Source organism: Cantharellus anzutake (genome assembly GCF_015039405.1).
Source record: "Cantharellus anzutake strain C23 chromosome Unknown EI90scaffold_50, whole genome shotgun sequence".
Taxonomy (NCBI): domain Eukaryota; kingdom Fungi; phylum Basidiomycota; class Agaricomycetes; order Cantharellales; family Hydnaceae; genus Cantharellus; species Cantharellus anzutake.
The window spans coordinates 193422-221382 of record NW_024067000.1 but is presented as its reverse complement, the minus strand read 5'-3'; the positions used below and the strand labels follow the sequence as shown (position 1 = coordinate 221382).

Genomic DNA, 27961 nt, shown 5'->3' with positions numbered 1-27961 from the left:
GAAGTCACTTTTGTGCCTGAGTGGCATCGCAATTTCCGCCCTCAAAGATTTCTGGAAGGTCAACTGCTTTCCCTTCGGCGTTCTTCACTTGCACCGGGACGGCATCGATTAGAACAAATGCGATTCTCGACCACGTATTACCACGATTAATCCACTGGTGAATGTTGCCTCGTTGAACGACCACAGTTCCCGGTTCCGTGAGCCTTCGTTCAAGGCCATCATCGAGAAGAAGGGTAATCTCCCCAGCAACTAAAAACAAATGTTCGAGAAGGGTTCTAATTGTGCCAACGATTGTTAGGGACTCACGAAGAATTCCGTAATCAAGGGAGTTGAGACGATGCTAGAGTTGTTGAGGAGAACATGAATGTACGTCGCCCGCAAGCGCAACCGACTGATGCGTGGTCACTCACAGTAGGTGAACCACCTCCAGGTGCTACGTCGAATATTATAAAGTGGGATCCCCCAGTTTGCGCCAAGTTGAAGCGATCGGGGACTATATCTTTGCGGTCAACACTTTGAGAAGCAAATCATTAGGTCTTAGATATGGGTTGAGAATAACTGGGCTTACCGTTCAACAGAGTTCTTCACGGGTGTTTCCTTCTCCACCCAGACGGTAGTTTTGACAGCGTCCTCCACTCCGGGCCCAACAGGGATCCTTTCAAGCTCATCATCCCAGATAATAATGGCTTTCCCCTCCGCGCTATGGCCAGTAACAATGCGCTGCGTAGGTTTCAGTGGGTTAGGAGGGATGCTCGTAGCCATTGTGCGTTGTTCGTTGCTGGAGGGAAACTCAATTAAGTTGCATTCTTCTTGCCCACAACTTGCAATGAACGTCGTCGAGGGGACTTACTATAGGTTCTCTGGGAGGATCCTGGTGATTGATAGTGACGCCAATCACTGCGAAGTTGCGAATGTGAACACCCCTTGAGGGCAATTCCCCAGTATTTATACAGATTCAGCGAATCACGAGATTTCTGGGCGTGGGAACTGTCACCAGCCTGTCAGAAGTCCATAGGCATTTGGGAGTCCGCGACATATGCATCGGCGCGCCAAATGAGACTTTCCTAAATGGTCTCTGTTGAATATGGTAAATGGGACCATCTTTTGAAGTGGCGCACACATTGATGTGTTGACCCTTGTGGTCTCGGGATCACCATGTTGGTGATGACTTATCTTTAACGCGGTGTTAATGCGAGATACCTCCGATACCAATTTTTCTTATTCCTATTTGCCTGATGTAATCTTATCATGGGTTGGACATATCTGATCTAGCACAACGTCACATAATCATTAGGACGAAGCTTACTGTAAATGTTCCCTTTCCCTCAGTCCTCCCGTGCGAGTCTGACCCTATGCCCTTTAGCTGCTGCTCAAGCTTTTATACTCATTATATTTCTATGCATGTAGTACGAGCTCGTGAAGCTATCTTCAGCATCAGTAACTCCTCAGGAAAGTATACCAATCCTAAAACTCAACTTTATACATATACGTGCCGCCTCCTAACAACACGCGCTCCCTTCCACCGAACTAAAAAAACGGGAACCACCGGGATGCAGGTCCAGGCTCTCTCTTCGTGGGATGCAAACAAGAGGAATGAGTGCTCGCAGCAAATTTGCTTAAATCAAATTTGCACTCGCGATTTCAACAAGTCCGTCTTCTCACACCCCGGCCAGCGGGATTCTTCGTGAATTAGGTCGGTGTCGGGAGAAAGATCAGGTATGTAGGGTCACCATAGATTGTGCCCTAGTTTATTGAGAGTAGTCATGACGCAACTGACATGGGCTCAGTTTGTGCCGCCACTGGATATGACAACAGCCATCTTCCCAAAGCACAACTTGACCTACACGCATTAAAAATTCTATCTTAGCCAATGGACCTAGCGGACCATGGGAACTGTGTAGAGTATGGGCATTATCCCGATGGACACAACCAAAACACGTCCTAGGAATCGTAGCTGTTGTGGAAGAGCTCATTGTGGCACAGCATCCAGTGATATGATGTGCAGTTCGAAAGGCCCCGATTGTTCCTGTATTGATGCAGAAAACTTTTCGGTTAACGGAAACAGAAACATTCATCCTTGACATACCCCAAAGTCACTTCGTGCCATAAAGCTGATTACCTTCACTTCCGAGGGGTCTAAAAGAGGCGCCTTGTCCCTCGGAACTTCTTTTCCACGATGAGTGGGCACGAAATCGGACCACGATGCACCTAAAGTAACCAACTTCGTCTGTCCCAGCACTGTTCGGCCCCCCAAACTCGTGTTCCACGATGCCATATCAATCCGATCACGAGCAGCTTCCAAAGCCGAACGGGACCAAGGGCTGGAAGGGTCCGGAGAAGGGCTGGATGGTTCGAAGGCCAAGTCGTAAGTGATGACGCTTCCCCTTCCACCATCTGGTTCACGTTGTGGAGCGTTGGTCTTGAAGCTTAGAACGTATCTCGTTACGGAATGAAGACCACCTCCAGGAGTGAAACTGGATGTTTTGGTGGCATCGACGCCACTAGGTTCGATTGGGACCAGAAGGGTGAGTTTGATGCCGGAGTGAGTCGAAGGGGATAACTCGGCTGGCAAAGGGCCATAATATGCATGAGAAGCGAAGCCTGCACCACGAAGGGTGGTTGTATCTGCTCAAGGATTAGACACTGCAGGAAGACCACGGCGCTCGAAATAGACATGCTGAATCACAGACAACTCACCAAGGAACCCTTGAAAACAGGCGGTATCGGCATGAGGAAATTTCACTACGGTCATATAAGACTTGCTGGTTCCTCCCTCCCTCACAGTGTCATCGACCGCACTAAAATAGGTCAGCGTCTCAGCCCATGAGCTTGACCTAGGAGGGAGGATGCTGAGTGTTGACATGATAGTAGGATGTACCAGATTTGACATTGGCGAGGACATCCACTTTATATCATAGTTGTTGGAAGGGAAGTACTCCTGCGGACCCGATCGATTCCGCTTGCGGCTTGGCGCAGACGTGGACATCGATCGTGAACGTACAGATTAAAACCGTCCTTCTATGTCTGCCAGCCTAAAATCTTCGTATTGTTGGAACATTTCATAAACCAGACAGGGGAGACAAATGCTGTGGGCATCTCACCTCGCTTGTCATTGGGAGGAAGTAAATATGTTATGTACATACATCAACGAGTGAAGAACACCTCAAGATGCGTGAGAACGCGTCCGGGGCACAAACCTGACTATTGGCATGGAAGCATGTGTGCAACAGAGCTTGCGTCCAGTGTTCGACTCAATATAGCTACTCATATCATGAGAATTCAGCGTCGATTGGATATGTGTGAGGGGAACACAAAGATAGGAGAGATGGCGGGCGAGACCGAGTCCCCATGCAAACGACAATTCCTAAACCAACCAATCTGCTTTATGACCGACCTAGACTTCGGTCTAAATCCCCATCTTCCTAGGTTCAGTCACATCGGCCCTCGGCATAATCCCCGAACTGCTTAACCGGTTGTGCTACCTTGGTGGAAACCGCTGGCTAGGAACTCCTCCGTAAGAGTAGATCCCAAGCAAGTCGTGGGGCTTTGGCTGGAATGGATTTTCAATCCCTGTACAAAGAAGTTAATGTCGCGTGCATTGAGACCACTCATGGAACCAATAGAGGGTGCAGGGAGAAATAGTAGGGAAAGCAGAAGACAAGCCTTGTCGTAGCCCATACAGCAGATGATGGAGGTCGGCATAACGATCATGCCGATGGACAGAAGCGAGATTCTTCCGAGGAATTCCCTTATAGCTGCTGTGGCTTCAAAGGGCAAAGTGTAGAATTCGTACTTCGGGAGTCCCTTCAAAGCCGCCGACGGGTCAAGGGTAAATAGTAAGCGACGACAACATCCCTTATATAGCTTTGGCCATTGGTCAACATACGCCTCGGAACCATAGTCTTGAAGACTGGGATGCACTTTGAAAAGATGAGAAGGGGACCACTTCTGCAAGGGTTGTGTTTTACGGAACTCGAGCAAAATGAGAATGGCTAATTTTGCTACCGAGTGTCGAGAGGCAGGTAGCTTGGAAGGTCAATTAAGGCCTTTAATACTGCCGGGAACCGATGAGAGGCTAGCAGTTGTATTTGTAATAACATGTTACGAGATATGGCGCTAATAGCTCCTAAGGGTTTTTAATCTAGCGAGGGAAATTTTACGTAGAACTTCCACGAAAGAGTGGGATTTCAACGTATAAGACCTTCTTGACCCCTCCACCTCATGATATATACCAACTAGCTATATACGGCACCAATTAGACTGCACCTCAGCCTCCGACCGTGGGCTCCAATAACAGTTGAAGAAGGATGTTGAGTGTGACAGCGGCTACACGTCATTCAGGGGTGAGAAGCCCAGCTCGAACTCCTTTGTATTATAGTTATGAGAAATAGAACAAGATTAAGAGATATGCCAACTTTGGCGCTGTTCCTTGCAGTGCTAGTCTCGCACTTCGCTTATCATGACACTGCTACCAAGAACACGTACACCCAATCATGCAGTTCAGCAAGAAGAACGGAGGGTCCGAGCACATATGTATATAATATAATAGAAATTGCCTGCTAATCCGTTGCGCAGGATGGTCACCACATGCAAGTAGCACTAGTACTGCAACAGGTGATCAAGCACGAGAGGTAGAGATCATTTGACGGTGTGCCGGCGATACTTGCACACTCTAAATTGAAAAGGAGGCTAACCATCGAAGCAAGTCAAGGTTGTAACGTTGGCTGTTTGACCATGACCCTTTCCCACATTTACCCGGGGCTGACCGAAAAGTCGTTCAACCCCGTTGTTCAAACATTGGCACCCACCCCTCGATTGGGACCTTGCATTATCAATGGATACACTGTTGGAGCTCTTAGATCCCCTTCCATCTCCTGCGCTCACGTTGACATCTCCAAATGACGCTGCGCGTCACGTTAAATATCTCACACTCAGAGATTTCGTGTCCGGTTTTAGGAACAAACTTGTGCAAGAGTTAGGCGTTCGCAAAGGAGATGTCATTGCTTCGTCGTTAGTCAATGGCCTGGAGTTTGTCGTGACATTTTTGGGGACTGGCATTGCCAGGTAAGTCCAAGCCCAATTCTGGCATCCACTGGTCAGATATTTAACCTCATTCAGAGCTATTGCAGCACCTCTAAACCCAACCTATTCCGTTGACGAAGTGAAGTTTTACCTTGAAGATACGAAACCAACGCTTCTCGTCCTCCCCGTCTTATCAACACTCTATCCAGGTTCGGGCATCTCAAAAGGCGCTCAAAATGCCTTACAAGCCGCAAAAGAAGTGGGTGTGCGAGTAGCGGAAATCTCTATACTTGAAGAAGATAGAGATATTTTGCTCAGAGTGATCTATCGGTCGGGGCTTTTTTCAGGTGTGAAGGATGCTGGGAGGAAATTGGCGACGGTTGGGGTGCCGATTAGGGGCACAAAGCTTTATAAGTATGAGAATCCTTCTCCAGATGATATCACGCTCGTCCTTCATACATCAGGTATGCATATTCTCTTTCATGCCCACGGACCCTTCGACTCTAACAATGTATTATTCACACCACAAGGAACAACTGGACGTCCAAAAAGTGTTCCCCTCTCCCACCTAAATCTAATCACAACGATGAAAAACATAACTCAAACCTATTCCCTCCAGCCTACAGATAAATCCCTCCTCGTTATGCCACTCTTCCACGTCCACGGTCTCTTAGCAGGTCTCCTCTCCCCCTTACGTTCTCGTGGGACTGTTGTTATCCCTACGCCCTCGCTCTCCGGCTCACCCTTCTCGGCATCGACGTTCTGGAAGGATTTTATCTCTGAGGGATGCACGTGGTACACAGCCGTACCAACAATCCATACCATCCTTCTGAACACCCCACTTCCGAATACCTTGCCCAAGATAAAGTTTATACGAAGCTGCAGTAGTTCCTTGAGCCCGAGTACTTTGAGGGCACTCGAGGAGAGGTTCAAGGCGCCTGTATTGGAAGCGTATGCAATGACGGAGGCTGCACATCAGATGACGTCTAATTTAGCTCCGTTCAGTCGTGTGAAGAGTGAAAAGGGAGAAGGAGGAGAAAGGGTGCCGGGAACCGTTGGGGTTGGCGTCGGTGTGGAGGTTTGCATCAGAGACGTGGGTAATGGGAGAGAGGTCAAGAGGGGTGAATTGGGCGAGGTTTGTGTCAGAGGGAAGAATGTTACGAAGGGATATTGGGCTGGCGAGAGTGTGAATAGGGAGGCATTCTGGGAAGGGGGTTGGTTTAGGTATGTCTCACGATTTTTGCGACAATCTGCGATGCTTGACAATGGCACCTTCAGAACGGGAGATCAAGGGTTCATCCAACCAAATCCACCCCACCATCTTCAATTAACAGGACGCCTCAAAGAACTTATAAATAGAGGGGGAGAAAAGGTATCACCTTTGGAGATCGATCATGCGTTGTTGGGGATCAAAGGTGTAGGAGAGGCTGTTGCATTTGGTGTTCCTGATGATAAGTATGGAGAAATCGTTTGGGCGGCTGTTGTGCTCAAGAGTGGCAATGCTGGTGAAGCGTTGGGGAAGAACGGGGATGAAGTGGAGAAGAGACTTCAAGGGGAGTTGGGGACCAAGTTGTCCAAGGTACGCTGGAATATCTCGGGAAGTGCTGGATGGCCTGCTGACACGGCTCTCTTGGGTTGATCAGTTCAAAATTCCCACCAGGATCCTCGTTACGGAGTCTATCCCGAAAACCGCGACAGGAAAGGTACAACGTAGGCACGTCCGAGATGCCTTTTTGGGTCGGGAAAAACGGTCTAGCGCTGTCAAGGCGAAGTTATAGGGATTTCTTGTCATACCGCGAAGCTCGGGTCCTAAAATGTATGCTGTGGAGTTTGATCATAATTAGGTCAAGGTTACAGATGGATTCCTCTTCCGTCATAACCTATGGCAGTTGTCCACACATGGTGCCGGATCTGTTAAGAAATAGCGTGTACCGATGAAGCACCACTTTCACCTTCTTGACCGTTCATCTTCGTCGTTATTACTCCAACAATGTCTTACACTTTGTCCCCCATTTCCCTTCTAAGTGACCAATTTAACTACGGTATCATAACTATCATACATCCAACAACCTCGAGCCTGACGGGAAACTCCGAGTCAAACATTCCGATTGGGTTTCTTGAGCCTTCTTGTGCAGCAGCGCCTCTCTAAAGTTCCTGTAACTCAACCACTCGTCCTTGGACGTAATACCCACTGTATTTCCGGTCCTCAGCCTGTTTCCAAAATCCTTTGCATGGATTGTTTCGGTTGAGATTTGCCAGAAGGGGCCCGTTATCCCCGAAGCAGAATTGACCCGTTGTTAGAAATTCCTCGGCCGCACCGTGAGGCAGGGCCGGAGAGCTCGGTATCAAGGTCGATGTCCGACAGTCTGATAACGCGTATCAGAGAGGCAAAGACTACGCGTCCCACTTTGACTAAGTACTGGACACCGAGCTATAGGCGCGGGCATGCAGGAACCAAAACACGAGACCCGAATGGAACATGTAAATCCGTGCAATGTCGAGATGGGTTAGGGGTAAAGGGCCTTCCGCCCCCTGACAAGGTCTAGGGGTTTAATCCACCCTAAAAGTCAGATGCAAACCCCAAGCGCATAAACTTGAAAGACGACTTGGGCAGGAGTCTGGGTGGAGCTTAGATCTATCGATCTTACGTTCAACTAGGTCAATAGAAGTTGGAAAATCACAGCTCCGTCACCATGCATTTATGGGACCCCCCCTTCGGGAAAGAAGTCTGCTCCCACGAAGTAAAGTTGTCAGATAGCAGGCACATTACGTACCTGGCCTCCTATCGACTGTCTTCGAAGATGACCAGTCTTAAAGACGCAAAGAATCTCGTGACATTCTCCTATCTCTATTTTTTTCAGCGGTACTGGATGAGTAATTTCATCAACTCTTGGTTCGCCATGCTACCCTCTCACTTCTGGCTGCCATTCGTGCTACATGTGACTCATTCGTGGGATCTGTCTTCTAGTCCTGAAACCTCCTCCTAATGGGGTTGTAGCACCACCTCTCCTTATTATAGCTACTGCAGGATCCTCGGCGACGTTGCAGAAAGTGCAGACATCTCACCACCCGCTTTGAGACCCTACACTGGCTAAATACCTTCGCTGGAACGGTGCTCGACCCTCTCTCAGGCTCGTGCTCCTAAGCATTCCCAGATTCGAGAACATACCACCGCTTTTCACAACTCGGCTGCAGGAGCTTTGCCATGAAACCTGAGTGACAGACTTATATCAACTTCAAACTGAGCAGCTTATTGATTGGTTGCTCAGCGCCGCTGAAAGCGTGCGTTCAGCGGCACCTCGCTCAACCAATGTTTATTCGAATAGTAAACAACACAATTCAGATCTACTTCCGAAGAACTATTCCCCCCGGTTTGGCTCATGATTCCTTTGAAACTTACAGGCGCACTATTCTCGCTCTGGCGACTTGATGGACTTCTACCACTGCGAAAAACTGATTCAAGTGGGGCGAACCCTCAGGAGTGGGCTGGTGTTCCGATGACTGTCAAATGTTACATTGTTATTTGGCCAAAAGCATCGCATATTCGTTGAACCGTGTACATCGACCGGAAACAAAGTAGAACTAAGTCTTGGTCAGCGATTTCCTCCAGCTGCTATAGGGCTTCCTTCCGCTACTATGCTTCGCTGAGGCTCTGACCACCAAAAATCATGTATGAACTTGGTATCTAGGAAGTCCCTTTGCTCCACGACTTTCCCGCTGGCGTTGAAGCGGAACCTGTGTACGTATGAAGTAGCGATCGGGTTTCCTTCCGCTGAGACGGCAGAAGGCTACATTTAGGGGCTATTCAGCACTCCAGTGCAAAAGCATAGTCATGAATGGACGCACCCCCAGCTTTGTGTAGAGGATTACGTTATTTTCGTTTTCCACCATGTTTAAGACGATCATCTAAACGAGAAGTTTCTCGGTGCGCACTTATCACATGCATAATCGGACTGCGCACCTGCATTCCTTTCATCGCTGGCCACCAAGCGGTACCGAATGCCTCGATGAATTCTGACTTTTTCATCTGATTCCATCCCGGCAAGATGATGGACTCTGGAAGTGCGTTCCAGACATAGTCGTCCACGACGCACTCATCTATGATGGCCTTCATGGTGTCATAAGAGTACGAGGTCCAGGCGTCACACAGCCGCAGAGCAGTTTTCAGATTGGGGGATGGCTCTTTGAGAGCGGCGGCAAGGTGTTTGGTGAGTTGAGTGGCAGGCATGTCTCGATAGTGAACACCGTCGGACCTTGGGACTCTGACACTTATATTGCGTGTTTCCTTAGAATTTCATATGCATGATGCACATTGCGATAAGCCCTATATTGATAAGCCAGAAACCAGTAGCTCAGAGTCGGAAGGTTCTGGAAATTGGAATGAAGATGCCCCATTGCGCGATATGCAAAGATGATATACTTACAGTAAGAGCAGATATATGCGGTTGTGTCGAATCTTTAAATTCACTTTCAGTTTGATTTCTCGACTCCACCTGACGTCCCGCTCTGCAAGCGCAGCAGTAGATATGTACTTGGGTGAAGATCACATCACCCATATCAAGAGCTTACCCCGCTCATCGTCGCATCATGTGTGGTCTGGCCCTACGCTGGTCGCAGTACGCTGGATTCATCCCCTCTCCCCGGCTGAGAGTGAACGAAAAGAGATGGGGCTAATCTTGATTAATTTGAATTTTGTTAATGCTTATTTTGACCCACTTCACCGAGCAGCTTGCGGCTCAAGTGTCCAGAACAAAACATCAGGACAGATCGGGTTTTTCTGTTCGCCACCGCATGACCGAGGCGGACAAACACTTCATCTACGCCGACGTGTATGCGGGGTGCAGGTACATATGTCATTGCTGGTTTGGTGTGCTGGCTCAGATCAGGCGATCGATCAACTCAGTTGTGTGCCCTAATCCCTTCCCTTGGATGAAAGCAGCCTTGTTTGGCTCAGGCTTGCAATTAACACAATTCCAAACCTGCGGCCTTTGTGCTAAAGAACGGTCACTCCAGTCCGTTCGCGTACAAAAATGCATAGTGATTTTGTATCACAATTGAGTTACCTTCAACTCTAGGAGGCCCACTGATCACTATTTCTGTCGGCCTCTGGACAGGTTGCATCAAACACTTATTCTGGGTGCTAGAGATATCGCTTCAAAGCGAATAATCATATGTTGAGGCACACACTCGATCTACCAGTTAGGGGACGACCTTTTCTTAATCGGTCTCATATGCATGGAATATAGCTATGTACCTTCAAGAACTCGCATGTGGACGGAGTACAATGGCATAAGTGTCGCCGAGATACAAGTTGTATACCTGCCCGCACTCTGTTCCGTTGGGCCACCAGATAACGAAGATCAGTCATGCGTGTCAGCGTTACTCAGAGTTTGGTATTTAGACTCGCGGAAGCTTGCTCCGGTACCAGTCTACAATTAATCACCCTATCAGAAGAAGTCGCAACAGTCCCAGGAGGTGTGGTTATTTACACGAAGCTGACTCTAGCTAGAAGATGAAACACGTACCTGCTTTCTGATTTCCGAATTTTTTTGAAACGTGGGTAAGGGAAGGTTGTGATCGGTGGCTAGAAACACTTCGCCTCCACCCTATGTTCGAGGACTGAAACCTATCGTGATAGAGGGCGTTGTACCATTGTAAACAGATCGGCCCATAGGTTAGTGATTACGCATTTTGGGTGCGCTGTTGACTGATCAAATTCGTCCTGCGCTGTGGTATCCCTGTCAAGGCTGGCACAGCGCGGCGACGTCAAGTGCCATGCAACGGGTGCTGCCCCACTGGATCCATGCTGATCAACGATAAAGGCATCTATCTCGCAACCGACGCCCGCCCTACCCCTGCAGGTCGATGCCTCCTGCCTCGTGTCATCCTCTCACCGACAACCTCCCATCGTTTCTACCATTGCTTGGAGTCGACGACAGGGGCGTGAGGGTACCGGCCCTCATCGCAGACATCCCTCTATCCCCCATTGGGAGGCGCGGGATGGGCTTTAGGTGGGCCTGGTCCTGCGGATCCGGTCTTTAGTACGTTGCAACGGATTTCAAAAGTAAAGGTGCTCGTTGATTGTGTATTTTATGTCATATGGCGCTATGTGCGAATTAGACATTCTAACACCCATGTATGGGGCGCTGGTAACATCGTTGTCGGGCAACGATGAAACTGTGGCCTTCGATCTTGCATACTGCGCTTGATGACCGGAGCACGCTAGCGCATTCCTCAGCTGCATGTCAACACGAACACCAGTGAGCGGAAGTACAACGCTCTGTTACAGCTATCAACTTGAAGAGGGATGGAAAGATAATAAACATGTATCATCCATGACATTGACGCACTCAGACCATTCAGAGTCACGTCGATGTGCAGTCAAAATTCTTGTGCAACAATACATTGCGGCTTTTATGATGGACTTGAGATGGAAGGGCGCATTCCGGCTTCTCCAATGCTGGTGATGAAGACCGATTCCAGCTGCCACAACCCAAAAGGTGGTGTCCGGTACGCCGTCTTGTTGCTTCATATCGTTCTCACATGGGCAGTGCGGCTATCACAGCGGAGCGCACGGCAGGGGGCCGTATGTAGAATGCTCTGGCTGGTATAGTTTGGGCTTGTGCGATCCTGCTTTGTGTCTGGCCCCAGAACCGAACCGAACCACCGAGTGGCGTCGGGTTCAATTGAGAATCTTCGGTGGCAGTGCAAGAATTAGCTGTTTTCGTCAACTGTTCCAGCTCAGCTCCACTGGTCTCTGCTCTTCCAATACTGAGCGGAATATTTGTGGAAAAACATTGGTGTGACTGAGGGGAGGCATTGTGGAACCTCGGTGATATGAAGTTGCATGCTTGCCTGGGCTCGTCGTTTGTGTCAGCAACATGTAACCACCTACCGCCAATTCCTGAGTTCTCGATTGGTGCGTCATGTAGTTTGTCAACCCGAGAATTCCGTTTCATCTTGTCAACTTTTAGCCATGTGGATCTTTTGGCGTCGTTAGGCGTCTTGCTTTTGTTGCATCAGAGTCCTTCAGTCCCCCACAGCCGGGGTTCCCACAGACAAAACTTCATCATCTTCCCCTTTTATCAACCCTAACAGCTCCAAACGGGTCGGATGTGTCACGCGCGGAGATCGAGCGCACAATCAGCGCCCAGATTCGAATGGCACTCCAATCTGGCCGTACTGCTGAGGCTCTCGACGTGTACAACCAATTTTGTACAGTCCAATCCCCAACCCATAGTCTTCCTCCGCCTCGAAAGCTCTATAATCCCGGTTACACTAGTTTCAGATCTCCCTACCCTCGTCTTGCGACCGCCACGCTCATTCACGGGCTGATCCGCTTGCAATGGACGCACCATCTTTTCAAAGTTGTTTCTGCCGTCGTTGAAAGAAAGCCAAGGATCTCTTTTTGGAGCGGGGAATCCACTTTTGGCACCGTAACACTGGATACGATTAAGACAAAGACGCTGGAGGCCACTATCAATGCACTCTGTCGTCCCTGTAGAGACATGTCGACAACGGAGAATTTGAGCATAGCCAGCGAAATGGAACGCTTGGGTCAAGCCTTGCACAGAGAATCTCGGTCGGGATTAACTTCATCCGATCCGAACGTCGAACTTCCCAACGTGTCCTTCTCGGAATCCAAAAAGCATACATACCGGTCCACACGGCTGAATGAGGGCACCCAGCGTGCTATTACTCTCTTGCACAAGTTCCGTTATTACCGATGGCGCCGATCAAGGTTCATGTATGATCGTGTATTCAATGCCTGCCTGCTGCAAGGCGAGATTCTCACTGCCACTCTGCTTTTTGCGGTGTTGGTAAAAGATTATCAAGTTCGTTCTGTGTTGCGCACTGCTGGTGCTAAAGTGGAGGCGTATGCGCCTGATGACACAGATGCTCAGAATCTGGCACCCCATACGCCCAATTCCCCTGATCCAAGCAAGGACACGGGAGTGAAGTCCGGCTGGGACTGGAGCGAAGAAGGCCTTTGTCGCATTAGCCAGGATGGTCGTTCTCGAATCGTGTCCGGCCAGGCGCTCAAACATATCGCAGGAATACCAATGCAGGACGTTGTCAATCACGGACTCCATTATTCTGAACTCCCAGTACCTTTCCCTACGTCAAAGATGTTGGGAAGAATTGTTTCCGCTCTCAGCCTTCCGGATCTTCGAGATTCGAGAAAATCATTCGATCCCGGGGGTGGCGTTAGTGTGCTAGACTCCCAAGCCGCCCTAGGTATCTTGGCTCTGTTGCTTGAGGAAAGAGCATTGCCATGTGGCCACCTGGCCCCTCTCCTTGGGGTCTTGCAGCATGTCTCCGGTAGAGCGTGTGGAAATGGGCCTTTCAGGATAACCACAATACAATCAGATCATGAAGATGAGGTCACCTTCAACTTCTCACGATATCATAGAGCTTATCGCGTCGAACTTGGGCTGCGGAAGGGAAGGCGAAAGGCCGATGTATCTGGGATGGAGAACATTCTCGATAATTTGATCCTCTGGCCTCCTAGGTTCGATCCTGTTGCGCATACCTCGGGCAGCTTCTCGCTTTCCCGCTGGACCCCAAGCCCCTCTGATCCCTCCATGCTTCAGCCGTTGGATGAATATTCCCTGAATACTCTTTTAAATTACGCGTTGCGATATCGTTCAACACCCGATCCCTCCTTAGCTATCAAGGTCATTGGCCAAATGCGCAGAAGAGGATACAAGCTAGGACATGTGACGACCGCCATTCTAATAAGGGGCTTAGCCAAGCTACGACCCAGTGCGGAGCTTGAAGCCCTGCTCAGTTTCGTGCACTCGATGGGAAGATGTGTCGACGATGTAAAGACCACGGAGTCCCACACTCATTCTTCAATAGATTCCTCAATCAACATGGGAGTCCCAGGAGATGATGTTTCCAAACCTGGATCTCGTGAACGTTTAAATTCGAACCTGGAGATCTGTGCTCCTCTGCCAGACCCAACGAATTTCTTTGACACTTCTACCCTAATTTCAAGTATTGACACCTACATCACGAAACGCAATGTCCTGCTGTCAATTATCCACCACCAATCCTCTTCGAATGCTCCCCGCTCGTTTGCGCTTGCTATTCTGCGACGAGTTCGAGATGTCCTCAACCGTCCCGCTCAAACACCAGCAGATCAGACCTTTTTGAAAATGCTTACATCTGGTCCAGAGCTCTATTTGGCGCTACTCAATCTTCTCGTCAAAGTTGGTCGCCCAAGAGACGCAAAGTGGCTGTTCTCCCAAGCCCTCTCAGCGCAGAAGCGATCATGGGAGGAGCGTAGAACGCAATTTTCTGCTCTAATGAAAGGGGAATGTAACTCCTCTACAACTCTTATTTCGTGGGAACCGTGGTGTCTCCCAGTACATGCCTACACCATCATGCTTCAGTGCTACGCCGCTGAAAGTCGTCGCGGCATTTACTCCGTTTCCTGCGATAGCTCCCCATTTCTCTATGAGCTCCGGTTGAGGGTTGCACGGACATGCCTGAGAGATGGAATGCGGCTGTACCAATTAATGCTCGAGAACAGTGCAAAGATCCTGGAGGTTGATGAACATGTGAAGACTTGGCTGATGACGCAGAAGTCGATGTCTCCTGCCTCTCCACGGAATATACCACGCTTCAAATTGGGTGGGTCCGTCCCAGTCCCTGATGAACACTTTTTCCGAGCCGCCATAGCTTTATTCGCCCCTCGCGGAGACCTTTGGCACATGCGGGAAATGCAACGAAGCGTGCGACGACGAAATAGGCGTTTGTTATTGGGGAAGAGAGTCGATTCCAGGCCTGTAGGGATAGACGCACTGCCCGGTGTACTGAGAGCCCACCACAAGAAACAGCTACAAGCTCTGGCGACGGTGGCACAAGACATGGAAACGCATGGTCTGTCTGTTCCTTCTAAATTATCCATTTTCCTGGCGACTGGTCTTTAGTTGTTTTTAAATGGAAGTTGATTGATACAGCGCTTTACATTATGTATATATGCACATTATTAATTCCTTGATTACGCCGAAGTGAGTAGGGTATAATTCTAATAGCCGTGGTATCGATACAGTTCTGAGTTTGAGCGGTGCGCCACATCCCGTTTTTATGGGATGCATGAGCCGCGTTTTATCAATTATAAGGCTTAGGAAATTACTTCGACATCGGGAGGAGTTCCTCCCTCAAAGAGTACTAATGCTTTGAGGTAATGAGCAATATCGTCGTCCAGCGGAGCAAGAGGTGTTGATGGAGTATGAGCGGAATGTTCCGACGCCGTCTCTCCATCCGACAGGACCACTGAAGCATTTGATAAGTAATACACTTCCGGGTAAATTAATCACATACTCACTTTGAGGAGTTTCTAGAATCACCGGCTCCATTTCTTCGGTCTCTTCTTCCGGGAAGGTCACCTGGTCTTCTTGGGATTCATGGGCGTCATCATCGGGAACTCCCCCTTCGTCGCACTGATCTTGGTGACTGGAACCCACAGGGTGGGCAATAATTGGGCTATTCTCCTGAACCCAGGCCGATGCAAGATCTTCTCCCCATTCAGAATCGTGCTCGGCCAGCTGTTTTGCCATCCACAGAGCAAATGAAAGGCTAGTCCCATGTCGCTTCTAGGAGTATGACGCGTCACAAACGTGCACTTCGCTAGTCCTGCGGCTGACGACTTACTCCCCACTTGTTTCCGAACTCCCATTTCTGGACAAGTGCGTCTAACGTGTGAAGAAAATCAATAAACGGCTGTTCTTTCCCAAAAGCGATATCCGCGGCGGTGATGCTGTTCAGATATTCGTCCGAGCAATCTGTTTCTGCAGAATTCGGAGCCTAGGCACAGTCATCAATTCATAGAGAAACTTTCGCCTGGGTTTAGATTTACTCACCCCCTCATCGCCATTCTCGAACTTTCCATGTTCTAAACGCAACGTATACATCGAGCCACCTGGCTCGGCAAGCTGTAAAAGAGCATAGCCTCGGCCGGAACCCAGTGCCTCCCTGACAGTGAACCGCTCCACCTGAGCGTGACTAAGATCGAGTTGGGTCTCTGGATATGGGGAGAACAAGGGTTTGGAGAGAGATATAAAACGTAAATTAGGAGGGACTCTTGCAGGAGATGCTGTGTTCCCCGAGGGATGCAAGTTCCCGACCTCGCATGAGGAGCTGGTGGGAAAGTTATGGAGCCTTTTCAACGCGGGGAGGATTGATGGGACAGGGCCAAAAAGGATCACACTTGGATCAAATCGTGGAGGGGGATTGTAAGCGCCATCAAACAGTAGTGCCAGTCTTGGGGCTGGCACCTGCGACGAGTCACTAGAATGGGAGTGGAATGATATGGGGGAGGTTGCACCAAGAGCGCGAGGAATTGAGTGCGCCGATGGTGAGGCGTTGGGAGCACTGCGTGTGCTGCTCGCCCTTGAGCGTGTGCGTTTTCGGACCTTCGACCACCAGCTTGATAGAATCGAGCCACCACTGGCGGCACGCCTCCTAGATCCTAATGAAGCACTGTCAAACCGTATGGAGTTTATTTGGGATGAGGGAAGGGAATGATCCATAGTGGAGGAAGCAAGGGTGTGATGAGTCGGCGACTGACACCGAGAGAGATATGAATTATTACCGTTGAGACATACGCTCCCTTTCGAGCCATGAAGCCTATATACGGTTGCACACTACCATGAGGCAAGACTGCAGCACCGAGAGATTCTGAGGAAAGCCCAGCTACAAAGGACACAACTCGCGCGCAGCCATACTAAACGTTCGGCGCCCTAATACTCCCAAAACGATCCAACACGCGGTAGACATGAGGCAAAACACACAAAATGTTTTTCATATGGCCGAAGTGAATCAAACCTCGCCATCAGTCGGCGCGCGGCAAAAGTATCGGATCTCGCCTTCCACGTGTCCACCCGCAGGCGAACCAGAGTTCGCACCTGTATCCAATATTATACTTCCATTAGCGTAAGCCAAAAAGCACAGTGGTTTCTAGATGTCACGCCATGGTTCCTTCGACTCTTCGGAGACACGCCTCACGGACATCATGGCTTCTTCCCTGGAGGTGGCCTGAAATACATTGTTGACAACTGCGAGCCGATGGACCTTGCGCCAACATCTTCCCTCCCAAAAAGCTTCAACATTTCCGCAATCACATCCATCTTTTCCATCTTCTCCCCTGGAGAAGGTATCGGCATCCCCTTTTTCCTGCCTATCACCAGTTCCACTGTGACATTTCGGTCCAGTTCTTTCTTAACTTTGTCTAACTTCCGCTCGAGATCTTCTCGCTCGATGCTCCACGTAATCTGAATCTCTTTTGGTGGGTACGTGCGTTTGGGTTTAACGGCAGCTTTATCTTGTTTATGAAGTTCTTTGAGCTTTCCCTTACTAATGACACGGACAATGGGTTCGGGTTCGGAGAGGATGAGCTCAACGCGTTCATCGACTTTGTTGATGTTTGATAAGACGGTGGATAGGGGCGTAAGTGGTCCGACTTCTCGTGTGGATTCATCTCGGATGCGGACATATTGGTGTGGAATTTTTTTATCAAGGATTCGTTTCCGAACTTGTATGGATCTATGCCGTGACTGGAAGATGAATGTTTTGATCTGGATGGAAGGAAGACCAAGTGTGAAGTGGGGGTGATGGGTTGTCCCAGGCAGCAAATATCTTGCCAGTTGTGAAGCTGAAAGGGACGCTGAGATCATCTTAAGGATTCGCCAAGTCCCGACAGCTCTAGTTCCACGAGTTGACTTCGACGGTGAGACCCCGTTGTCCCAACGTCGTCAAGAAATTTTCAAGCGTGCCGTGAGAGAGATTTTCCCACGGTTTGCTGTTTGATTACCTCCGTCAGTGCCAGACGAAGGTCGAGGAGAATTGGATAGACAAAACAGCGATCTGTACAACAGTTATACAGCAGAAGTACAAGTCACGAAACAAAGTGGCCTCTCCTGAAGTAGAGTGGCTCACGAAGTTAAATATACACAACGCCAGGACTTCACCCATATACCCTCACAATAAATGGATACGCTAGAACGGCATCCACCCTTCATTCCCCTGCGGTCTTACCAAAAGCGTCCGGACCTTTCCCATCAACCACGCCTTCTCCCTTTCGTCAATAGGGCCCTCAATACATAAACTATCCAAAGCATTCCTCGATTGCGTACTGACCACCCGATCACCCAGCCAGCCTGCTGCTTCCAGATGCCCAGATGAGTTACCGAGTGGCGAGCAACTGAGCCGATACCTCCGCCTGGTTCCGTTCAGCCATTGATCTTCGCCCGATCTCGCCCTCAGCAGCGCTGTCAGTTCGCGACCTATCATCTCATAAGAGCTCGCTCCAAGCCTTCTCGGTCGGCTAAGTGTGCTAATATGCATATCAAGGCCTATCTCGAGGGAATTCAGATTGGGGAGGAGAAAAGGTGCCTGCGAGATGCCTTCGACGGAGCCAAACGGTGATATCGCCCTGGCAAGGGACGTGAGCACATCATGAGTGAATTGGAAATCACTCAGGACGGATAATTGCTCAATTTTGGGGGCTTGGGTGAACTACCATAGAAGGATGACGTCAGTTTCCACCAAACTCATGGCCTTGAACTCTTTTCTGCTCACAAATGATTCCATGAGCTGAATAGATATATCATACCGCCTCGAGAAATGTTCCACCTTTGGTAAGTAGACGCTCAGCTTCGTCAAATCCGGCGCAGAGATGTCTTCGAACAGTCTATCCAAAATGTACGCCTCGGTGTTCATAATAATCAAGTTCCGGAGTGTCTTCGGCATAACGACCGTCTTGTCCTTTGATGAAGGACTGTAGCGCCACACCGATATACACAACCGTTCGAGTCGAGTGCACGACCAGCAAACCGCCTTCAACTGCTGATAGTCCAATCTTGAAACGGTAAGATTCACTAGCTGTTTCCCAAGAGAAGCGTAGTTAAACTCGATATGGAACTGACCCATGAGGCGTAATGTATGGAGATGTGGGAGTTTATGCCCGAAACAGGTGCTTCCTATGCCCCAGTCACCTCCATTAGGAGCTAGATTCAGCATTTCTAACCCGTGCAGCCGATCATCAAATAATGGGGAATGGAATAATTTAGGAGTGTCGTGGCCCATAGCAAGGAACTCGTAATGGAGGGACCTCCACTTCGAGGTGGTGTTAGCGGGAGTAATGCTCTTTTGGTCGTCAAGTGAATGCATAACAACGTCCAGCCGACGCTGGGAGCCCGCGCGCGATCTCCATAATGAAATGAGGCTATCCGACCAAGAAAGATCCAACAATGACCAGAGACTGCTATGTCCAATCGCAATCTCTCGCCAGCGCGTTGAAACCTGTGAGAGGGCCATCACAGTTGAGCGAACCGCCTTAGAATCATCGACGGCTGTGATGCAATTGCTAAATATTTGCCGCATGATCTCTACAGGGATGAGATTGACAGGAGTTAAGGAAGACTTGACCTGCGCAATGCGTAGCCGGATGCAGGATTGTGACACCCGCAATAAATCCTGGACCTTCGCGAGATCGATGGATACCTGCTCGAGGGACTCCAGGCGCCCGATTGTCTCTGGGCTCACCCTAAGTAGACGCTGGGAGGAGAGGTCGCTGGGGTGAAGCAAATGAACGTCATCATTCTCGAGGAATTGACGCAACGCTGTGGCTTCCCGAAAGAGCCTGTTGAAAGTCGGGACGTATTCTGAGACCATCCCCTTTGATGACAACTATGAACTTCAAGATGGAGTAGGGTGCGCGAGAGGGACAACGGTGCCCCGGAGGATCCGTCGCTCATTACAGATTCCAAGCTGAATTACCGCTATTCGGCGGTCGTGGCTGTTCCACGCATAAACGGTTCGTGCCGGTCATGCTTCCTCTTCATCCTCGTGTGACCCACCTCAAGGCTGTACGTGCGGCTTATGGGCCAAATGTTCCCGATACAGTTAGTTCGCAATGCAGCATCCCCGCAGATGACTGAAGCCATTGCATGCAATGCGCTCCACTTGCCCACGCACCTGCCACGTCTATACTAATAGAGGCTGGTGACCTGCCTACCTGCCACGGGCGGTTGATACCTTGCTTGCTAGGATTCGAGTGCTGAATAGATATATATGCATATGTATGGCAGCACGGACGCTACTCCCTTGAATGCTCAATACGTTCTGCATTAGTTCCAAAGGGGAGAATTTCGTCTGGGATGGCAATCCGCAAAGCGTACACCTATTGTAAGGCCATGTGCGTTTGTTGGTATTGATATTCTCAAGTCGTGTCAGACGATAATTGTTATATTAACCGATTGGTATATTTGTCCGCCGCTATATTTGTGAACACAGTTACGCTGGTCTTATGTTCGTATCGCCCACTGCGCTCCCAGGTCCAGTCTACCTGCGCATATTGTGCTGCATCTTCGATACAATAGGGTACTGCCCTCAAGGAACCTTACAATCATGCCCTTGCTTCATGCGCACACCTAAGCTTCAACCCCACTGCTACATAGGGTATGTTCACCTGGTATCACGATGCCCTGCCGATTCCTTGTTGTTTGCTTGGTGGGAACACTCATCACAGCTCTCGATAGCAGCTGATCACAACACCTTGGGCTTCACTTGCGGATGGGATTAGCCTTTCGGTGCCACGTTCCATGTGGTCAATTATTTTGCCACCATCAGAACAAGAATTCGTTAGTAAACTGCAAATATACGGGCATTCGTAGAATTGATGCAAATTACACGCTTTAAGCACCATTTCGCTCTTGGTATGTACTCATCTAGCGCCACCTGTGTCTCATCGGCATTCGTGTAGGTGACTAGCATTGAGAATGACGGAGATGACTCTAACCCGGCAGAACCATGATTCTCCCACTGGTACGCGCTTCCTCATTGGACGAAGACAGTTCCTGGTTCAGTAATTGTTAGTCCGTCTCGGGGACGGTGTTACAGCGTTGGTTATCCCGATACTGCAGCACGCTAGAGTCAATTTTCGCAGTATGGCCGAAATTCAACCTGTGGTGGCTGACTTAGAATGTCATGGCCGAGAGTACTCGTTAGGTGGTGGAGCAGCGAGACTTTGGCCCATCGGAATGGCGGTGCCTGGGGAAATGTCACCGATAATGAATTAGTCTGGAAAAGACGAGGACGCTCCGCAATTCCATCTTTCATGTTTTTGCTGAGGGTTCGCGGATTATTCAAGTTTGCCAATGGATCTCCAACAACAGCTGGTGGGTGACTACTGACTTATCGCCAGAATTATCTGTTGGACATCCCTTAATCTCGTGCGAGCGTTGGAAGCTTTGAGAACTTCGCCATTGAAACCGATGCTGAGTATGACCAGTGGCGATACGGCGCGTTGGCCCAAAGGGAATGGGTGGTACGAAAGTCGTTTCAGACATCTTGAAGACAAGATATGTGGAAGATGGGGCTGGGAGTTGGCACGGACAGGCCGGGTCGTTTGCACGATACATTAGTGTACGCAGCTAGCTGTGAGAACGAGCGGTAGCGCGCGTTTTCAACCAGACCATGGAAGCGATCCGAAGCCAATGAGCTACGATAACACGAATATCTGATCACCAGTGCAATGCGTTCTGTTGGAAAGCGTAGGTGTCAACCGGTATTCTGCCGTGCCGTGCAGCGTGCAGCAGGGTGTTGCGTCAGGTGTTGTTGTATGGGGAATTGAAAACCATCGGAGACGGCACGATTTATACGATGTCAAGAGGCATCACAGGCTACTTATCACGTTGGCCTCCATGAAAATATCGGTATGTGTTTGATAATATAACGGAGCATCTGCATGCCTACCGCCCTTGTCCATATAAGTTACAGATGGGATTAACCTAGTCAACCGCTTTGCCACCATGAGAACAAGATCGAATTCGTGAACGTCACATAACAAGTATTTGCAGTATCGATGTGTGTTACAAAAGAGTGATCTACATATACGTTAAGTAGGGGCTTTCGACCACGAGTGGTACTCCTCCAGCGTCACTTGCGCTCCATCTGCATTCGTGTAGGCGAAAGGTTTAGCATCGAGGATGACGAAGATGACTCTGACCCAGTCAGGACCACGATTCTCCCACTGGTGTGCGGTCCCTCTTTGGACAAAGACAGTTCCCGGTTCAGACAATGTTAGGGGAGGACCATCCTCAAGAACCAGCGTCAGTTCTCCTGATACTGCAGCAAGCCAGAGTCAATTGAGGAAATCTTTTGTGTGATGGTTGAGATCCAACCCGTAGTGGCTGACTTACTCAGAATACCATAGTCAAGAGTACTCGTTCGGTGCTGTTCAGAAACGTTTCGACGAACAATCTTGGGAGTGCAGCGAGACTTCGGCTCTTACCATTGGAACGACGGCACCCGGGGGGACGTCCTGGGCAAGAAAATTTGTCCCATTAGTCTGGAAGATACCAGCACGATCCGGACTTTCATCTCTCAAGTCTTTGCTGAGAATGGGAGGTGATCGAAATTTGTCAACAAATTTCCGAAAACGATCAGCGCATAGATACTCACTTATCTCCTGAATTATCTGTTGGCCATCCTTTAGTGACCCAGAATCTCGTGCCAACGTTGGGGGCACTGGAAACTTCCCCATCGAAAATGGTGGTGCTCTTCCCATCGGGAGTATGGCCAGTGACGATACGACGCGGTGGCTTGAAGGGATTGGGTGGTATTGAAGTCGTTTCAGACATCTAAGGATGAGATATAAGGCTAAGCCCCACAACGGACGGTGAGGGTCGAACCTCTATACCAGTGCGTGCTATCAAAAAGGGTCAGACATAGGTGCCAAGCGGCATATATACTGCCGTGCAGCGTGCAGTAGTAAGGAAGCTGCGTCAGCTAATAATATTGCTGTGTGGGAGATCGAAGACTTGCAATTGGGGACGACACTATTCGTAAAATGAATGTGACGGACGGAGCATCATCATTTAAGTGAAGCCGCCGTCAAGCGCGCGGTGGGTCTCGTGACTGTCTAAAAATGGTAGGGAATCAGGGTCAATAGTATATTACGTCAGAAATTTTAGCGCTCTGTGTGCGGAACCGCTCCGCACTTGTATATAAACTAGTTGAATGCCTTCGGCTGGTCGCGAACTCATGAGTGCGACCGCAAACTCACAATGTGAGCCATTCTGACGCAGGCTGTGCACGAAATGAAGAATAGACACAATCCATTTTGATTCTCATTTTGAACCGTGTTACAGACAGTATGTTATACAGAATGTCAGTCAATTCAAATCATTTCCAATGACCGATGGTTTCAGACAATCTCATTTTCCTCGGTTGTCTTGGGAGGTGTAAGCAGGTGAGGTAGGGAAGGAGAGGGAGAAGGAATTTCATTCAACTGGGAGCAGTGGGTGAATCTCTTCAGTCGACAGTGGATAGGAATACTGTTACGGGCCTCACGGAGCTAAGGTGCAAGAGATGTGGACAAGGTCGGAAGCAAGGGCTCAGATCATGAGGGAACAAGACAAGAGAGACAAGGGCTAGATGCTGAGATCAATTGAGGTGAGTAACCTGTGTTGATCAGCTGAGGGTAACCTTAGCTGATCAACGGTCTATATATACATCGAGAGTTACAGTTTGGATTAGGCTGAATGCAAAGTGTATTGGCTTTGAACAAGTCCGACATGTGAGTCCGTTAAGTCCATCGGTGTTATGCTAACGGTAACAAATACATACTTCCAATTGGTTGTTAACTTGAAAGTGCCTGAGGTGAAGAGTGATGCATTACCTTGCTTGCAAGGTCTCTTGCATGTCCACAATTCGTGGGAATTCTGCAAATATATTGGTGGGAATTCTGCAAATATATTGACCTGTTCTTCGTCATCACATGTTCATGTATCCATGTGTCCTTCCTTACTATAATATTAATATTATTTAGAGCGGAGGTGTCCATCATAAAGTAGTACTAGTGTAACGTGCACACTGCACACAACCAACGTGACTTCATTTCCATCATCGATTGTTCCATCATCCACATCCGTTCAAGCGCTCTGCAACTGGAACCTCTCCCACCTGATTCTCGTTGCCTCATTCTCCTTCTCTAATCTTTTATCTTCCGCCTCTAGAATTCTGCCTGGTGTTTGTCTCAGTAACTTCTCGTCAAACTCTCGCAGAAGCCATATTGTATCACACCCTGAGCTCCGCGATAATGCAACATAGGCGTTGAAAGGTGTTAGCCCGCCTGTTGGTGGGGGTGCAAGATCAATCACCACATATCGGATCGTCTGGCCTTGTGCTCGATAGTCTGTGAAGCCATATGCCCCTGTCATAGGTAGCTGCCGTCGCTTCACCGACTTTGTTTTTCCATCCCCCATAGTGATCCGGTAATTCCGCTCCTCTGGAAAAATTGGAACAACACCATTGTCTAAATCCCCTACCCGCTGTTCGCTTGCATGGTCTAGCTTAACCAGCACGCAAATGGGGAGATGGCATAGCTTGATCCTTTCTACGTTGTCCGGTAGCGTTGGCTCGTTCTCGTTCATCATAATCTCAATGATTTCTCCCCTTGAGCCATTTGCGATGTTCTTGTCCGTGTCAACATTTGTAGTGACCATCACTTTGGCTCCCAGTGCAATTTCAACAACGTCCGAAAGCTTTGTCCCATCATTCTTCTTCTCCTGATTCTTGCTGGCTTGAGTTGCATATGCCCACTTCTCTGCAAGTCGTAGTGGCCTTCCTTTAATGGTGTCCTCTGCCATACATGCGAAAAGGGTATTTTCCCCTGTCGACAGTGCTCCTCGAGTGCTGCCTTATTCCATTCCAGACGTACACCATGGTGTGGTGTGACAAGGCTCGCACGACTCCATGGCACATTCCTGAAATCGGTAGATGGACATTCCTTTGATGAAAGCACTAACCCCTTTAACAGGTCGACGTGCTGTTGAGTACACGTTCCATGACGTGCGTGGCGCAGTAAGTCGATCCATTTTTCATCTGTAACTCGCATCTGCTCTTTAAGGATGATGACCACATCGAATTTTTCATATAGGGCTGATCCCAAAGCTTCTTCGCCACTGTCCCCAGCAACTGAGGGCCAATAGAGCGTCGCGCGTGGGCCGCCCACAACAGGGGGAAACTGATGGAAGTCTCCACACATAATCACATTCAAGCCACCAAATGGCGCATCCTGCCGCTCCCCTTTCACTTCCGACATAATGAGACCAAGAATGGTGGATAGTTTTCCAAGGAGACGCCGTGAAATCATTGAGCATTCGTCAATGATGACATATCGTCGAGTTGACCACCACTTCGATTGCTTCCGAATTTGTTCCATGGTTGGCATTTGTTGGTCACTTCGAGGCAGGTTGACCAAGGTGTGTAGTGTCCGACCTCCGATATGACATGCAGCGATGCCGGTATATGCGCCCTTCGCTAGCATATTCGCTTTTCCATGTGAGTTGAAGAAGGAAGTGAGGGTGCTGATCACAACTGATTTTCCTGTGCCACCTTCACCCAGTAACAACATCAATAACTGTTGGCCTCCCCCTCCTTGCATTGTGTTCAGTGCGTGAGTTGATATGATGTCAAATGCACGCTTCTGATCTGTGCGAAGATGTGATATGTCCAGAACGATAGATGGCTGAAATGGATCCAATGTACTCATGGCTACAACTCCGCTGCTGGTGTTGGCCATTTGACTGAGTGTGAGTGGGTTGACTCCGCTGCAGTCTCCTCCAACATTTGGACTGATGTTCTCAGATATCTCAGTATCTGCCCATTTCATCGCATCCTTCCACTTCGCGAGTTTCTGAAGGTCACAACCAGTAATTCATGATGAAACTGTGTCTGCTTGCCATGTACCCATCCCACTGAAAATCTGTGCCAATCTCGCACATTCAACGGCGTGTTCACCATGAAGAACTTCCCATGTCTTGTTCCTATCTTTCAAGAACCTCTCCAAGCTAGCTTCGGACCAATCTACGTTGTCATCATCCAAGCCTCCATCCTCCATGTCCTCCATCTCATCATCAGTACCCTCTGTATGTGCTTGGCCCCTGGGAACGGTACTATCTGAGTTTTGGCGTGTTGCAGCGTCCTTGCAGTCATAATAAAATTGTGCATTCCCAACTATAGCTGCAGTGCGATCGTCCATTCTTTCTGAATTCAGAAAGTTTTCGTATGCTGATGTCCACGTCTCGCCTTCTCCTTTCAGTGTAGATAAATTCCTCCAAGGCTTGAGCAGACATAGCATTGAGGCATGGTGACTGTCGACGAAATCTGAGTTGTCACCACGAGGGAACCATTTCCCGATGATGTTCGCAATGGTTCGGTGACCAGAAGAACGCACAACTCTGAGTTTTGTTTTGTGGCTTTGATGCGATACTAAGTACTGACTCCTGGAGTTTGCTGGACGACCACGCCTTGTCGTGGTTGTGGAGGTATTGTCTGTAGGTTGATTCACCACTTTATCTTGACAGGTATTGCGCTCGTAGCTGTCCGTGGTGAACTCCAATAGTGACATATCTTCTAGTTCATATCCTCGGTGGGAATAATCCTCAAATTGCGACCTCGCGACCAAACTCCTGTTTGGGCTGACATCGATATTCAGAAGCTCGATGCCTGTCTCATCATCCTTGAATTCCAAACAGTCACCTCATGTTGAACACGCTAATTACCTCAATTCCCCTCCCCGGAGGTTCAGCCCTTCTAACATGGGCTTCCATCCCATCGGTGGTGGACCCATCCACTGATGGGCTACCACCATCATTAGCCCTCGACCTTGCAGCTCTGATGGTGTGTATGTGAGATCATATATCCCCAAAAACTTCGGCAACTCATACCTAGATGCTTTTTTTAGTTCTGGGAATTCCCGTTCAAGATGATGAGAAAATGTTGTCCAGTAAAGCGGCACGCAATGATGGGATTTGAATGAGTCACCCCATCCCATCAAATAGCTGATAACTTGAGGAGCAGACTGTTCAGTGTTGCGGTTGAGCGTCATGAAACAACGGAAAACCAGGAGTCGGTTCCTTTCCCGAATATTATCGATATACTTGTTGTCATCAAGATGATATTGGAGTTTCTGAGCCAACAATGCTGACAGATTTGACATTTTTGATTGTGCCTTCGTCGCATATTTGGTAATGTACCAACAGACATTCTTTGTGTCCTCACCGTTTGTCAGCAACTTGATGTCGTGATTACAACGGAGGTACACGAGAAGATTTGGATTGTAGTTGTTGACAAATCCATATGACCGCCGAGGGTACCATTCACCGTTAGCTTCTACCTTATCGGTATCGCATAGTTCAAAAGGTGCACGTCGCTTGCATGTCCACTTCCCCGTTGTCCAATCCTGACGAAGACACTGATACTTTTTGCACGAGTGTATTTGATTGGACCTCATTAGACATCGTTCAAGGGATTCGAATTTCGCATTGAAGTTGGGTTCATCAGGATGTGGTGGCTGACAGAACGCTGCATCTTTTTCTCGCTCCATCGCTTTGATTGCTTGCTCGTCCATGCCAGGTAAGTGAGCGCGTATATTAGCTTCGATGTATTGTCTCACTGTTTCACGGAATTTGGGTGAGAGGAATTTGGATCGCAGTTCACCAGCGCTTGGTGCATCCTCCAGCCACAAGATCATGTGCAGGTGAAGGGTTCCTCGGTTTTGTGCCTCCACCATCCCGATATACGCCTCGATCCAACCCAAAATACCGCAAGTTCTATGGATACTGTTTGCTTTCACATCAATGCCCAACAATGTTTTGAGCATGGTCTTGATCAAGAAGTGAAAGAATTTAGCAGCAGCAAATGGATCTTTCGCTATTGCACGTTCCCGCTCGATTGAGTTGCTAATCGCTGCATCAAGGGCCTGCATATCAATCTCCTCCCCAACGAACAATTGCGCGAGGGGGTCATGGATGTCGCTTGGGTTGATTGTAAGCCAAATACTTGGTGGGCCTTTGGTAAGTGTTGTACTCCATATCTGACTTCGAATTGCAGCCCACAATGAGTCAGTCCCCATGATTTGACT

At 49.0% G+C, this 27961-nt stretch overlaps 11 protein-coding genes across 11 annotated transcripts; 2 read left to right on the top strand and 9 right to left on the bottom strand.

Moving 5' to 3' along the window:
• Positions 1–4: 4 nt before the first annotated feature.
• EI90DRAFT_3291675 (uncharacterized protein) lies at positions 5–898 on the bottom strand (the record flags this gene model as incomplete). The annotated part of the gene is made up of 5 exons (XM_039067292.1): positions 851–898; positions 569–778; positions 411–513; positions 307–340; positions 5–249 (listed from the first exon to the last, which is right to left on the bottom strand). The coding sequence occupies exons 2-5, from the start codon at positions 760–762 to the stop codon at positions 5–7; spliced, it is 576 nt and encodes a 191-aa protein (XP_038912407.1). The 5' UTR covers positions 763–778; positions 851–898.
• Positions 899–1969: 1071 nt separating this feature from the next.
• Positions 1970–2986, bottom strand: EI90DRAFT_3128490 (uncharacterized protein; the record flags this gene model as incomplete). Its single annotated transcript, XM_039064103.1, has 3 exons — positions 1970–2026; positions 2087–2625; positions 2698–2986. The coding sequence occupies 3 exons, from the start codon at positions 2984–2986 to the stop codon at positions 1970–1972; spliced, it is 885 nt and encodes a 294-aa protein (XP_038912406.1).
• Positions 2987–3240: 254 nt separating this feature from the next.
• EI90DRAFT_3072295 (uncharacterized protein) lies at positions 3241–3771 on the bottom strand. The gene has a single exon (XM_039061363.1). It carries the CDS (start codon positions 3709–3711, stop codon positions 3466–3468), a length of 246 nt encoding a protein of 81 aa, XP_038912405.1. The 5' UTR covers positions 3712–3771; the 3' UTR covers positions 3241–3465.
• A 1063-nt stretch (positions 3772–4834) lies between these two features.
• EI90DRAFT_3146656 (uncharacterized protein) lies at positions 4835–6800 on the top strand (the record flags this gene model as incomplete). The annotated part of the gene is made up of 5 exons (XM_039065440.1): positions 4835–5064; positions 5119–5486; positions 5553–6246; positions 6301–6601; positions 6666–6800. 5 exons carry the CDS (start codon positions 4835–4837, stop codon positions 6798–6800), a joined length of 1728 nt encoding a protein of 575 aa, XP_038912404.1.
• Positions 6801–8615: 1815 nt separating this feature from the next.
• EI90DRAFT_3128488 (uncharacterized protein) lies at positions 8616–9250 on the bottom strand (the record flags this gene model as incomplete). The annotated part of the gene is made up of 3 exons (XM_039064102.1): positions 8616–8810; positions 8869–8928; positions 8984–9250. The coding sequence occupies 3 exons, from the start codon at positions 9248–9250 to the stop codon at positions 8616–8618; spliced, it is 522 nt and encodes a 173-aa protein (XP_038912403.1).
• Positions 9251–12182: 2932 nt separating this feature from the next.
• Positions 12183–14960, top strand: EI90DRAFT_3128487 (uncharacterized protein; the record flags this gene model as incomplete). The annotated part of the gene is made up of 1 exon (XM_039064101.1): positions 12183–14960. The coding sequence occupies one exon, from the start codon at positions 12183–12185 to the stop codon at positions 14958–14960; it is 2778 nt and encodes a 925-aa protein (XP_038912402.1).
• A 194-nt stretch (positions 14961–15154) lies between these two features.
• Positions 15155–16562, bottom strand: EI90DRAFT_3128486 (uncharacterized protein; the record flags this gene model as incomplete). Its single annotated transcript, XM_039064100.1, has 4 exons — positions 15155–15306; positions 15359–15626; positions 15685–15837; positions 15894–16562. 4 exons carry the CDS (start codon positions 16560–16562, stop codon positions 15155–15157), a joined length of 1242 nt encoding a protein of 413 aa, XP_038912401.1.
• A 555-nt stretch (positions 16563–17117) lies between these two features.
• EI90DRAFT_2883472 (uncharacterized protein) lies at positions 17118–17561 on the bottom strand (the record flags this gene model as incomplete). Its single annotated transcript, XM_039053938.1, has 1 exon — positions 17118–17561. A coding segment is annotated over one exon (444 nt), but the record flags the coding sequence as incomplete, so codon positions are not given.
• Positions 17562–17866: 305 nt separating this feature from the next.
• Positions 17867–20129, bottom strand: EI90DRAFT_2107720 (uncharacterized protein). The gene is made up of 3 exons (XM_039052595.1): positions 18957–20129; positions 18610–18908; positions 17867–18546 (listed from the first exon to the last, which is right to left on the bottom strand). The coding sequence occupies exons 1-3, from the start codon at positions 19702–19704 to the stop codon at positions 18028–18030; spliced, it is 1566 nt and encodes a 521-aa protein (XP_038912399.1). The 5' UTR covers positions 19705–20129; the 3' UTR covers positions 17867–18027.
• Positions 20130–21728: 1599 nt separating this feature from the next.
• EI90DRAFT_3291669 (uncharacterized protein) lies at positions 21729–22673 on the bottom strand (the record flags this gene model as incomplete). Its single annotated transcript, XM_039067291.1, has 5 exons — positions 21729–21855; positions 21894–22158; positions 22233–22266; positions 22325–22427; positions 22495–22673. 4 exons carry the CDS (start codon positions 22671–22673, stop codon positions 21929–21931), a joined length of 546 nt encoding a protein of 181 aa, XP_038912398.1. The 3' UTR covers positions 21729–21855; positions 21894–21928.
• Positions 22674–25753: 3080 nt separating this feature from the next.
• EI90DRAFT_3018963 (uncharacterized protein) lies at positions 25754–26648 on the bottom strand (the record flags this gene model as incomplete). Its single annotated transcript, XM_039057283.1, has 2 exons — positions 25754–26557; positions 26601–26648. The coding sequence occupies 2 exons, from the start codon at positions 26646–26648 to the stop codon at positions 25754–25756; spliced, it is 852 nt and encodes a 283-aa protein (XP_038912397.1).
• Positions 26649–27961: the final 1313 nt, after the last annotated feature.

Bases quoted from the DNA above. Each gene is read 5' to 3' on its own strand.
- EI90DRAFT_3072295 (XM_039061363.1), bottom strand. From the start codon at position 3,711: ATGATCGTTATGCCGACCTCCATCATCTGCTGTATGGGCTACGACAAG.
- EI90DRAFT_2107720 (XM_039052595.1), bottom strand. From the start codon at position 19,704: ATGGTCTCAGAATACGTCCCGACTTTCAACAGGCTCTTTCGGGAAGCC. The intron at 18,909-18,956 runs GTCAGTTCCATA...GGAAACAGCTAG, and splicing joins CCATACATTACGCCTCATGG to TGAATCTTACCGTTTCAAGA. The intron at 18,547-18,609 runs GTGAGCAGAAAA...CTTCTATGGTAG, and splicing joins TTCAGCTCATGGAATCATTT to TTCACCCAAGCCCCCAAAAT.